Raw genomic sequence first — 12,489 nt, 5'->3', positions numbered from 1 at the left:
AGGGCGATGCAATTACCAGAGAACATCATAACAGGGGGGGCGATGTAGGCCCATTAAAAGACAAAATAAAACGGTATGTTTTGGAACTAAGTACTCAATTAAAAGGGATGCGTAAATTAGTTAGGGACAATCAGGAAGAAAGAGACGCAGAAACAGAGCTTACAAAGCTCCCTGAAGTCCCGTTGGCGGGAAGTCGCGTTATGGTAAGGGTCCTCCCGGGAAAACCGGGGTTTGCCCCAAAAATGGACAGGACCGTATGAGGTTATAATCAGCAGGGACACTTGTGCCTGCATCGATGTTAAAGGGAACAGACAATGGAAGCATCGGACCCAGCTTAAGGTTTTTGAACCAGCCGTTTAGCACACGTATTAGTTGTTGTTGTTTGTCTATTTACAGATTGACAGCGAGAGATTCTTCAAGCAAGCCATACGGCCATTTTGCCTTTGACTATTTGTTAATTATAGAGGAATAAGATGAAACTATACATTGCGATTGGTGCGATTATCATAGTTCATGTTAGGTCCGGCCTGCTAGCTAGACCGAAACGAGAGTTACACGTGAATACCTTTTTGTACATGTCTTGTGTTTATGCGCAAAATGAGAACTTTTCCAGTTGCTGGGTATGTTCGCACATCCCATACATAGCAAAGGAGACATCCCTTTGAGGTCAATCTCCCTTAACATCTCGGAAGTAGCGGAGTGGGTAATGCGACAAAACGGTACAGGGAAAGTAAATGATACTTGGAACCAGAGTGGGGATAAAGAAACGTGGAGATCGTGGGGGGGTTACCTTTTGGATGCATTTGACGGATGGTACCAGCCAGAATACAACAGGTCGGTACGACCCCGTTCCTGGTTTTGACCAACACCTCAGGAGTTGGAAGGCCCACCGCTGACATTTGTTTCACTAGAGACCTGACTGGTGAGGAAACAGGTTTTGTAGCAGGATATAGCAATTGTACGCAGTACTTTAACCTCACCAGGTGGAACATAATAGCCAGCGAAACAACAAACCAGGGGTTCTTTGAAATCGAGGGTTTGAAGAATCAGACAAGTAGCCAGGACTGGGACCCTGAGATTAGGTGGCGACGGGGGCTGAGAGAGAGATTGGGATCGAATCTAACAGCATACAGTGGCACTTATTTTGTGTGCGGGCACAAGGCCTACCCCTGGTTGCCTCAGAACTGGAGGGGATCCTGTTATTTGGGATATGTGGTCCCTTTTGTCAGGTGGGTACGTACTCTAGCAGAAGTACAGACACCAGGTCGACTAAGACGAGCTCTTACCCCGGTAGAGAGGCTATTTGGGGTCATGATGCTCCCATTAGGGATAGGACGCACCATGGATGAATTACGTAACCTAGAGAGGGTACTGGAACAGATAGTTAATGACACTGCTGAAGCAATAGAGGGTATAACGGCTGAAATGGTAGCCATACGCACAATGGTACTCCAGAACCGAATGGGCCGAGATTATATACTAGCACAAAGTGGGGGCACATGTGCCTTAATTGGAGCTGAATGTTGCACTTACATTCCCGATAATTCAGAAAACAACCAACCTCGCTGATCACATAAGAAGGGAGGTAAAGAGGTTATCCACGCCAGTAGGAGGATCTGGCTGGTTTGACTGGCTGTTAGGGGAATCCTGGGGTCCTATCTAATGCATGGAGTAATTATTCTGGTTGTAATAATAATTACTTGCTGTCTGATTATCGGGTGTTTAATATCTGCTGTAAAGTTATGATGGCCCGACTGATGCCAGTAGCCAGTGTAATCACCGAAGAAGAAGCACACCTGATGGAAATACCTGAAGACACCAAGGATGAAGAAACAGACGACAATGACACCGACCACTATCTTTGAAGGGTAGCCTAGAGCTACAGGCAAGGTGGACATACGGAACATCAGGGAAGTAACATACCCCAAAGGACGAATATATGCTACTATCATTGTGGTCATCGGGATTTCGTGAACATCCTCCAGGACCAAAAGGAGGAATATTGTTGGAGCGGATTTTTGGACATATACTTGACTAGTATGGGACCAAACATTTGTTTTATTTTCCCCTTTAATGAATTTTGTAAGGAACAATACTGATGCATTATGCTTTATATAAAAAAACAGTTAAACTTCAAGGTATGCTGGCCTTGAGTTTTGGAGATAGGAAAGTGAGATAATGAACACTGGAGAGTTATGTGCTGGGTATGTTTGTTTATACCGGTGCCAAAAGCCTGCACTTATTTATACTGCCCTGTCACAATGCAGGATGGTTAATATCAAAAGCTTAGCCTTCAATAGTAAAAGCTTTGTAGTGCTAAAGCATGTGTTGTAAACATAGAAACATAGAAACATAGAAAATAGGTGCAGGAGTAGGCCATTCGGCCCTTCTAGCCTGCACCGCCATTCAATGAGTTCATGGCTGAACATTCAACTTCAGTACCCCATTCCTGCTTTCTCGCCATACCCCTTGATCCCCCTAGTAGTAAGGACCTCATCTAACTCCTTTTTGAATATATTTAGTGAATTGGCCTCAACAACTTTCTGTGGTAGAGAATTCCACAGGTTCACCACTCTCTGGGTGAAGAAGTTCCTCCGCATCTCGGTCCTAAATGGCTTACCCCTTATCCTTAGACTGTGACCTCTGGTTCTGGACTTCCCCAACATTGGGAACATTCTTCCTGCATCTAACCTGTCTAACCCCGTCAGAATTTTAAATGTTTCTATGAGGTGATGTAATTTGTAAGATAAAAGAACTTCACTGCAGATACCAATTTGAGAAGATGGTTCAAAGGCAGGAGTCTTTAACACTTCTCCCAAAGCTTTGTCTCCGATTTAATAAACCTCTCTTTATATATATTATACAGTCTCGGAAATATTTTTCCACAACGGAGAGCGATAGTGATAGGGGATTCGATTGTAAGGGGAATAGATAGGCGTTTCTGCGGCTGCAACCGAGACTCCAGGATGGTATGTTGCCTCCCTGGTGCAAGGGTCAAGGATGTCTCAGAGCAGGTGCAGGACATTCTGAAAAGGGAGGGTGAACAGCCAGTTGTCGTGGTGCACATTGGTACCAACGATATAGGTAAAAAAAAGGGATGAGGTCCTACGAGACGAATTTAAGGAGCTAGGAGCTAAATTAAAAAGTAGGACTTCAAAAGTAGTAATCTCGGGATTGCTACCAGTGCCACGTGCTAGTCAGAGTAGGAATCGCAGGATAGCTCAGATGAATACGTGGCTTGAGCAGTGGTGCAGCAGGGAGGGATTCAAATTCCTGGGGCATTGGAACTGGTTCTGGGGAAGGTGGGACCAGTACAAACCAGACAGTCTGCACCTGGGCAGGACCAGAACCAATGTCCGAGGGGGAGTGTTTGCTAGTGCTGTTGGGGAGGAGTTAAACTAATATGGCAGGGGGATGGGAACCAATGCAGGGAAACAGAGGGAAACAAAAAGGAGACAAAAGCAAAAGACAGAAAGGAGATGAGTAAAAGTGGAGGGCAGAGAAACCCAAGGCAAAAAACAAAAAGGGCCACTGAATATAAAGGGGCTGCAGGAGGGATCAAAACTAAAAATCATAGTTTAAAAACTAGGATTAAAACACTCTACCTAAACACACGCAGCATTCGAAATAAAGTAAATGAGTTGACGGCACAAATTATTACAAATGGGTATGATTTGGTGGCCATTACAGAAACGTGGTTGCAGGGTAGCCAAGACTGGGAATTAAACATACAGGGGTATCTGACGATTCAGAAAGATAGACAAGAAGGGAAAGGAGGTGGGGTAGCTCTGTTAATAAAGGATGATATCAGGGCAGTTGTGAGAGACGATATTGGCTCTAAGGAACAAAATGTTGAATCATTGTGGGTGGAGATTAGAGATAGTAAGGGGAAAAAGTCACTGGGCGTAGTTTATAGGCCCCAATAATAACTTCACGGTGGGGCGGGCAATAATCAAGGGAATAATGGAGGCATGTGAAAAAGGAATAGCAGTAATCATGGGGGATTTTAACCTACATATCGATTGGTCAAATCAAATCGCACGGAGCCTGGAGAAGGAATTCATAGAATGCATACGGGATTGTTTCTTAGAACAGTATGTTACAGAACCTACAAGGGAGCAAGCTATCTTAGATCTGGTCCTGTGTAATGAAGCAGGAATAATAAACGATCTCCTAGTAAAAGATCCTTTCGGAATGAGTGATCACAGTATGGTTGAATTTGTAATACAGATTGAGGGTGAGGAAGTAGTGTCTCAAACTAGCGTACTATGCTTAAACAAAGGGGACTACAGTGGGATGAGGGGAGAGTTGGCTAAAGTAGACTGGAAACACAGACTAAACGGTGGCACAATTGAGGAACAGTGGAGGACTTTTAAGGAGCTCTTTCATAGTGCTCAACAAAAATATATTCCAGTGAAAAAGAAGGGCGGTAAGAGAAGGGATAACCAGCCGTGGATAACCAAGGAAATAAAGGAGAGTATCAAATTAAAAACCAATGCGTATAAGGTGGCCAAGGTTAGTGGGAAACTAGAAGATTGGGAACATTTTAAACAACAGCAAAGAATGACTAAGAAAGCAATAAAGAAAGGAAAGATAGATTACGAAGGTAAACATGCACAAAACATAAAAACAAATAGTAAAAGCTTTTACCGATATATAAAATGGAAAAGAGTGACTAAAGTAAATGTTGGTCCCTTAGAAGATGAGAAGGGGGATTTAATAATGGGAAATGTGGAAATGGCTGAGACCTTAAACAATTATTTTGCTTCGGTCTTCACAGTGGAAGACACACAAACCATGCCAAAAATTGCTGGTCACAGGAATGTGGGAAGGGAGGACCTTGAGACAATCACTATCACTAGGGAGGTAGTGCTGGACAGGCTAATGGGTCTCAAGGTAGACAAGTCCCCTGGTCCTGATGAAATGCATCCCAGGGTATTAAAAGAGATGGCAGAAGTTATAGCAGATGCATTCGTTATAATCTACCAAAATTCTCTGGACTCTGGGGAGGTACCAGCGGATTGGAAAGCAGCTAATGTAACGCCTCTGTTTAAAAAAGGGGGCAGGCAAAAGACAGGTAACTATAGGCCAGTTAGTTTAACATTTGTAGTGGGGAAAATGCTTGAAACTATCATTAAGGAAGAAATAGTGGGACATCTAGATAGGAATAGTGCAATCAAGCAGACGCAACATGGATTCATGAAAGGGAAATTATGTTTAACTAATTTACTGGAATTCTTTGAGGATATACCGAGCATGGTGGATAGAGGTGTACCGATGGATGTGGTGTATTTAGATTTCCAAAAGGCATTCGATAAGGTGCCACACAAAAGGTTACTGCAGAAGATAAAGGTACGCGGAGTCAGAGGAAATGTATTAGCATGGATAGAGAATTGGCTGGCGAACAGAAAGCAGAGAGTCGGGATAAATGGGTCCTTTTCGGGTTGGAAATCGGTGGTTAGTGGTGTGCCACAGGGATCGGTGCTGGGACCACAACTGTTTACAATATACACAGATGACCTGGAGGAGGGGACAGAGTGTAGTGTAACAAAATTTGCAGATGACACAAAGATTAGTGGGAAAGCGGGTTGTGTAGAGGACACAGAGAGGCTGCAAAGAGATTTGGATAGGTTAATCGAATGGGCTAAGGTTTGGCAGATGGAATACAATGTCGGAAAGTGTGAGGTCATCCACCTTGGGAAAATAAACAGTAAAAGGGAATATTATTTGAATGGGGAGAAATTACAACATGCTGCGGTGCAGAGGGACCTGGGGGTCCTTGTGCAGGAATCCCAAAAAGTTAGTTTGCAGGTGCAGCAGGTAATCAGGAAGGCGAATGGAATGTTGGCCTTCATTGCGAGAGGGATGGAGTACAAAAGCAGGGAGGTCCTGCTGCAACTGTACAGGGTATTGGTGAGGCCGCACCTGGAGTACTGCGTGCAGTTTTGGTCACCTTACTTAAGGAAGGATATACTAGCTTTGGAGGGGGTACAGAGACGATTCACTAGGCTGATTCCGGAGATGAGGGGGTTACCTTATGATGATAGATTGAGTAGACTGGGTCTTTACTCGTTGGAGTTCAGAAGGATGAGGGGTGATCTTATACAAACATTTAAAATAATGAAAGGGATAGACAAGATAGAGGCGGAGAGGTTGTTTCCACTGGTCGGGGAGACTAGAACTAGGGGGCACAGCCTCAAAATACGGAGGAGCCAATTTAAAACCGAGTTGAGAAGGAATTTCTTCTCCCAGAGGGTTGTGAATCTGTGGAATTCTCTGCCCAAGGAAGCAGTTGAGGCTAGCTCATTGAATGTATTCAAGTCACAGATAGATAGATTTTTAAGCAATAAGGGAATTAAGGGTTACGGGGAGAGGGCGGGTAAGTGGAGCTGAGTCCACGGCCAGATCAGCCATGATCTTGTTGAATGGCGGAGCAGGCTCGAGGGGCTAGATGGCCTACTCCTGTTCCTAATTCTTATGTTCTTATGTTCTATGTTCTGAGAGTCCGGGATCAGACTGGGATCAGACTGGGATCAGACTGAGAATGCGGGATCAGACTGGGATCAGACTGATAGTCCGGGATCAGATTGGGATCAGACTGAGAGTCCGGGATCAGACTGGGATCAGACTGAGAGTCCGGGATCAGACTGGGATCAGACTGAGAGTCCGGGATCAGGCTGGGATCAGACTGAGAGTCCGGGATCAGACTGGGATCAGACTGGGATAAGACTGAGAGTCCGGGATCAGACTGGGATCAGCGCGGAGACACCTTACAATATGATAGCTTGATGCGGGTTTTTGACCATGAGTGGTCCCTGGGCAATGTGACACACTCAGTTCGAGGCCAGTGTCAGGGCTGTCCTGGGACAGCTTGGCCCGTGGACCGGTGAGCTGGGGTACACAGGTCTCCAACACTGCAGCCCAGATGTTCTCAGGGCCCTGAGCCATCGCCATGTCCAGTGCACTCAGCCACCTCTCAACATCACCTTGAGTGAATCGAATTGGATGGACGCTGACATCTGGGATGGAGGGGACCTGGGAAGGTGAGCAGTAGGTTCACCCACTCAGCCTGGTCTCCGGTGCCCATGTGCCGGGTTCCGACGTGTTTGAGTTATTGATAGAATCATACAATGATACAGCACCAAAGGAGGCCATTCTGCCCGTCCTGTCTGTGCCAGCTCTTTGAAAGAATGATCCAATTAGTCCCACTCCCTCTGCCATTTCCCCATCAAAGTTATTTTCAGCAACATAGCCCATTCCCTTTTCAAAGTTTTTGTTGAAGCTCCCCTTCCCGGCCACATTCCAGAGATTATTGCAGCAATTTCCAGGAGAATGCTTTCCAACCTGTTCACCTGTTCTGTTACTGAGAATAGACAGTAAAAACATTGAAATGTTGATTTGATGAGCTGGTGACACGCGATATTAACTGATGATTCTCCTGAATATATAGTGCACGGATCTCCCTGCAGGAAGACAGGTGATACTGCTCTTTACATTCACTTATTTTGCATTGAAAATGTTCGGTAATTAATTTCTATTTTCTCAGTATTATTATAAGCAATGCTATTAAATCGCTTTTGATGAACGTTCCCTCAGTTCGCTAAGTCCCCTGCATGAATGTCGGAATCATGTCTTACACTCAGCTTCTCCTCCTGCAAGGAGCACATCAATTGTCAACTGTTTTATTTATTAAATATATTTCTATCCAAACACTGCTGTCTCATTTGTCTGGGCTCCAAATGTTGAACCACAGAACATTGCCAAAGGCTGGGAAATGAAGTAAACTTGTCACAAAGCAATCCCTCCTGGAGTGCCAGGGGTCCCAGACCCTTCCCCACTTTCCCTTTGTCCCCGGGTTCGACATTATTCTACCCTCAGGACCATCACATTACCGAAAGTGGCTGCATTATTTACAAGGATATCCAGCCGTTTCTCCTCCGCCTTAATCCGCTTGCTGAACTCCCGCACCGATTCCATGGAGCTGGTGTCCAGAAGACGCAGGTGAACCTTACTGTTCCCTGACTTGAGCCGGATCTCTCGCTCCGCTCTCTGGCCTCGCTCCAAATTCCGGCAGGCCAAGATCACACGGGCATTTCTCTGGGCAAAGTCCAGGGCAATGGACCTCCCGATCCCTGGACACAGAAACAAGGTTCATCACAATGAAGCTTCACAATACAGCGGGACGTGAACCCACCGCCTTCTGACTCAGGACTGGTGCAAACATTAGTAAAGTGACGACACTTCAATAAGTACTTCATTGACTGTAAAGTGCTTCGGGAGGATGTGATAGGCGCGATATAAAGGAAATCTTTCTTTAGTATGAAATCTGACAGCTCAGAAAGTCAATCCGTCCAACCTGTCTGTGCTGGCTATTTAAACAGCAGTCGTGATCAGTACAGACCCGCCTTTCTCTCCTGACTGTCCCCGTCCTCCAGTACCTGTACATTCCCCGTCCTCCAGTACCTGTACATTCCCCGTCCTCCAGTACCTGTACATTCCCCACCCTCCAGTACCTGTACATTCCCCACCCTCCAGTACCTGTACATTCCCCACCCTCCAGTACCTGTACATTCCCCACCCTCCAGTACCTGTACATTCCCCACCCTCCAGTACCTGTACATTCCCCACCCTCCAGTACCTGTACATTCCCCACCCTCCAGTACCTGTACATTCCCCGTCCTCCAGTACCTGTACATTCCCCACCCTCCAGTACCTGTACATTCCCCACCCTCCAGTACCTGTACATTCCCCACCCTCCAGTACCTGTACATTCCCCACCCTCCAGTACCTGTACATTCCCGGTTCTCCAGTACCTGTACATTCCCCGTCCTCCAGTACCTGTACATTCCCCGTCCTCCAGTACCTGTACATTCCCCGCCCTCCAGTACCTGTACATTCCCCACCCTCCAGTATCTGTACATTCCCCGCCCTCCAGTACCTGTACATTCCCCACCCTCCAGTACCTGTACATTCCCCGCCCTCCAGTACCTGTACATTCCCCACCCTCCAGTATCTGTACATTCCCCGTCCTCCAGTACCTGTACATTCCCCGTCCTCCAGTACCTGTACATTCCCCGTCCTCCAGTACCTGTACATTCCCCGTCCTCCAGTACCTGTACATTCCCCACCCTCCAGTACCTGTACATTCCCCGCCCTCCAGTACCTGTACATTCCCCACCCTCCAGTATCTGTACATTCCCCGTCCTCCAGTACCTGTACATTCCCCGTCCTCCAGTACCTGTACATTCCCCGTCCTCCAGTACCTGTACATTCCCCGTCCTCCAGTACCTGTACATTCCCCACCCTCCAGTACCTGGACATTCCCCACCCTCCAGTACCTGTACATTCCTCACCCTCCAGTACCTGTACATTCCTCACCCTCCAGTACCTGTACATTCCCCATCCTCCAGTACCTGTACATTCCTCACCCTCCAGTACCTGTACATTCCCCACCCTCCAGTACCTGTACATTCCCCGTCCTCCAGTACGTGTACATTCCCCATCCTCCAGTACCTGTACATTCCTCACCCTCCAGTACCTGTACATTCCTCACCCTCCAGTACCTGTACATTCCCCGTCCTCCAGTACCTGTACATTCCCCGTCCTCCAGTACCTGTACATTCCCCACCCTCCAGTACCTGTACATTCCCCACCCTCCAGTACCTGTACATTCCTCACCCTCCAGTACCTGTACATTCCCCACTATCCAGTACCTGTACATTCCCCGTCCTCCAGTACCTGTACATTCCCCACCCTCCAGTACCTGGACATTCCCCACCCTCCAGTACCTGTACATTCCCCACCCTCCAGTACCTGTACATTCCTCACCCTCCAGTACCTGTACATTCCTCACCCTCCAGTACCTGTACATTCCCCGTCCTCCAGTACCTGTACATTCCCCGTCCTCCAGTATCTGTACATTCCTCACCCTCCAGTACCTGTACATTCCCCGTCCTCCAGTACCTGTACATTCCTCACCCTCCAGTACCTGTACATTCCCCACCCTCCAGTACCTGTACATTCCCCGTCCTCCAGTACCTGTACATTCCCCACCCTCCAGTACCTGTACATTCCCCACCCTCCAGTACCTGTACATTCCCCGTCCTCCAGTATCTGTACATTCCCCACCCTCCAGTACCTGTACATTCCCCACCCTCCAGTACCTGTACATTCCCCACCCTCCAGTACCTGTACATTCCCCACCCTCCAGTACCTGTACATTCCCCGTCCTCCAGTACCTGTACATTCCTCACCCTCCAGTACCTGTACATTACCCGCCCTCCTGTACCTGTACATTCCCCGTCCTCCAGTACCTGTACATTCCCCACCCTCCAGTACCTGTACATTCCCCGTCCTCCAGTACCTGTACATTCCCCGCCCTCCAGTACCTGTACATTCCCCACCCTCCAGTACCTGTACATTCCCCGTCCTCCAGTATCTGTACATTCCCCACCCTCCAGTACCTGTACATTCCCCACCCTCCAGTACCTGTACATTCCCCACCCTCCAGTACCTGTACATTCCCCGTCCTCCAGTACCTGTACATTCCCCACCCTCCAGTACCTGGACATTCCCCACCCTCCAGTACCTGTACATTCCTCACCCTCCAGTACCTGTACATTCCCCGTCCTCCAGTACCTGTACATTCCCCACCCTCCAGTACCTGTACATTCCCCACCCTCCAGTACCTGTACATTCCCCACCCTCCAGTACCTGTACATTCCCCACCCTCCAGTACCTGTACATTCCCCACCCTCCAGTACCTGTACATTCCCCACCCTCCAGTACCTGTACATTCCCCACTCTCCAGTACCTGTACATTCCCCACCCTCCAATACCTGTACATTCCCCATCCTCCAGTACCTGTACATTCCCCGTCCTCCAGTACCTGTACATTACCCGCCCTCCAGTACCTGTACATTCCTCACCCTCCAGTACCTGTACATTCCCCACCCTCCAGTACCTGTACATTCCCAACTCTCCAGTACCTGTACATTCCTCACCCTCCAGTACCTGTACATTCCCCACCCTCCAGTACCTGTACATTCCCCGCCCTCCAGTACCTGTACATTCCTCACCCTCCAGTACCTGTACATTCCCCGCCCTCCAGTACCTGTACATTCCTCACCCTCCAGTACCTGTACATTCCCCGCCCTCCAGTACCTGTACATTCCTCACCCTCCAGTACCTGTACATTCCCCACCCTCCAGTACCTGTACATTCCCCACCCTCCAGTACCTGTACATTCCCCGTCCTCCAGTACCTGTACATTCCTCACCCTCCAGTACCTGTACATTCCTCACCCTCCAGTACCTGTATATTCCCCACCCTCCAGTACCTGTACATTCACCACCCTCCAGTACCTGTACATTCCCCACCCTCCAGTACCTGTACATTCCTCACCCTCCAGTACATGTACATTCCCCACCCTCCAGTACCTGTACATTCCCGGTTCTCCAGTACCTGTACATTCCCCACCCTCCAGTACCTGTACATTCCCGGTTCTCCAGTACCTGTACATTCCCCACCCTCCAGTACCTGTACATTCCCCAGCCTCCAGTACCTGTACATTCCTCACCCTCCAGTACCTGTACATTCCCCGTCCTCCAGTACCTGTACATTCCTCACCCTCCAGTACCTGTACATTCCCCACCCTCCAGTACCTGTACATTCCCCACCCTCCAGTACCTGTACATTCCTCACCCTCCAGTACCTGTACATTCCCCACCCTCCAGTACCTGTACATTCCCCATCCTCCAGTACCTGTACATTCCCCACCCTCCAGTACCTGTACATTCCCCGTCCTCCAGTACCTGTACATTCCTCACCCTCCAGTACCTGTACATTCCTCACCCTCCAGTACCTGTATATTCCCCACCCTCCAGTACCTGTACATTCACCACCCTCCAGTACCTGTACATTCCCCACCCTCCAGTACCTGTACATTCCTCACCCTCCAGTACCTGTACATTCCCCACCCTCCAGTACCTGTACATTCCCCACCCTCCAGTACCTGTACATTCCCGGTTCTCCAGTACCTGTACATTCCCCATCCTCCAGTACCTGTACATTCCCCACCCTCCAGTACCTGTACATTCCCCACCCTCCAGTACCTGTACATTCCCCACCCTCCAGTACCTGTACATTCCCCACCCTCCAGTACCTGTACATTCCCCACCCTCCAGTACCTGTACATTCCCCACTCTCCAGTACCTGTACATTCCCCACCCTCCAGTACCTGTACATTCCCCACCCTCCAGTACCTGTACATTCCCCACCCTCCAGTACCTGTACATTCCCCACCCTCCAGTACCTGTACATTCCCCGTCCTCCAGTACCTGTACATTCCCCACCCTCCAGTACCTGTACATTCCCCACCCTCCAGTACCTGTACATTCCCCACCCTCCAGTACCTGTACATTCCCGGTTCTCCAGTACCTGTACATTCCCCATCCTCCAGTACCTGTACATTCCCGGTTCTCCAGTACC

At 48.4% G+C, this 12,489-nt stretch overlaps 1 protein-coding gene across 1 annotated transcript in view; it reads right to left on the bottom strand.

Annotated features, from left to right (window-relative positions):
• Window positions 1–12,489, bottom strand: part of LOC139250036 (retinol dehydrogenase 11) — a 329,941-nt gene that overhangs the window by 306,199 nt on the left and 11,253 nt on the right. The window contains exon 2 of the mRNA XM_070872599.1: window positions 7,893–8,132. Coding sequence (XP_070728700.1) covers window positions 7,893–8,132 — 240 coding nt within the window. The remainder of the gene's footprint in view (window positions 1–7,892; window positions 8,133–12,489) is intronic.

This window comes from Pristiophorus japonicus, unplaced genomic scaffold, assembly GCF_044704955.1.
Source record: "Pristiophorus japonicus isolate sPriJap1 unplaced genomic scaffold, sPriJap1.hap1 HAP1_SCAFFOLD_338, whole genome shotgun sequence".
Lineage (NCBI taxonomy): Eukaryota > Metazoa > Chordata > Chondrichthyes > Pristiophoridae > Pristiophorus > Pristiophorus japonicus.
This window is presented reverse-complemented; position numbering and strand designations above follow the sequence as displayed.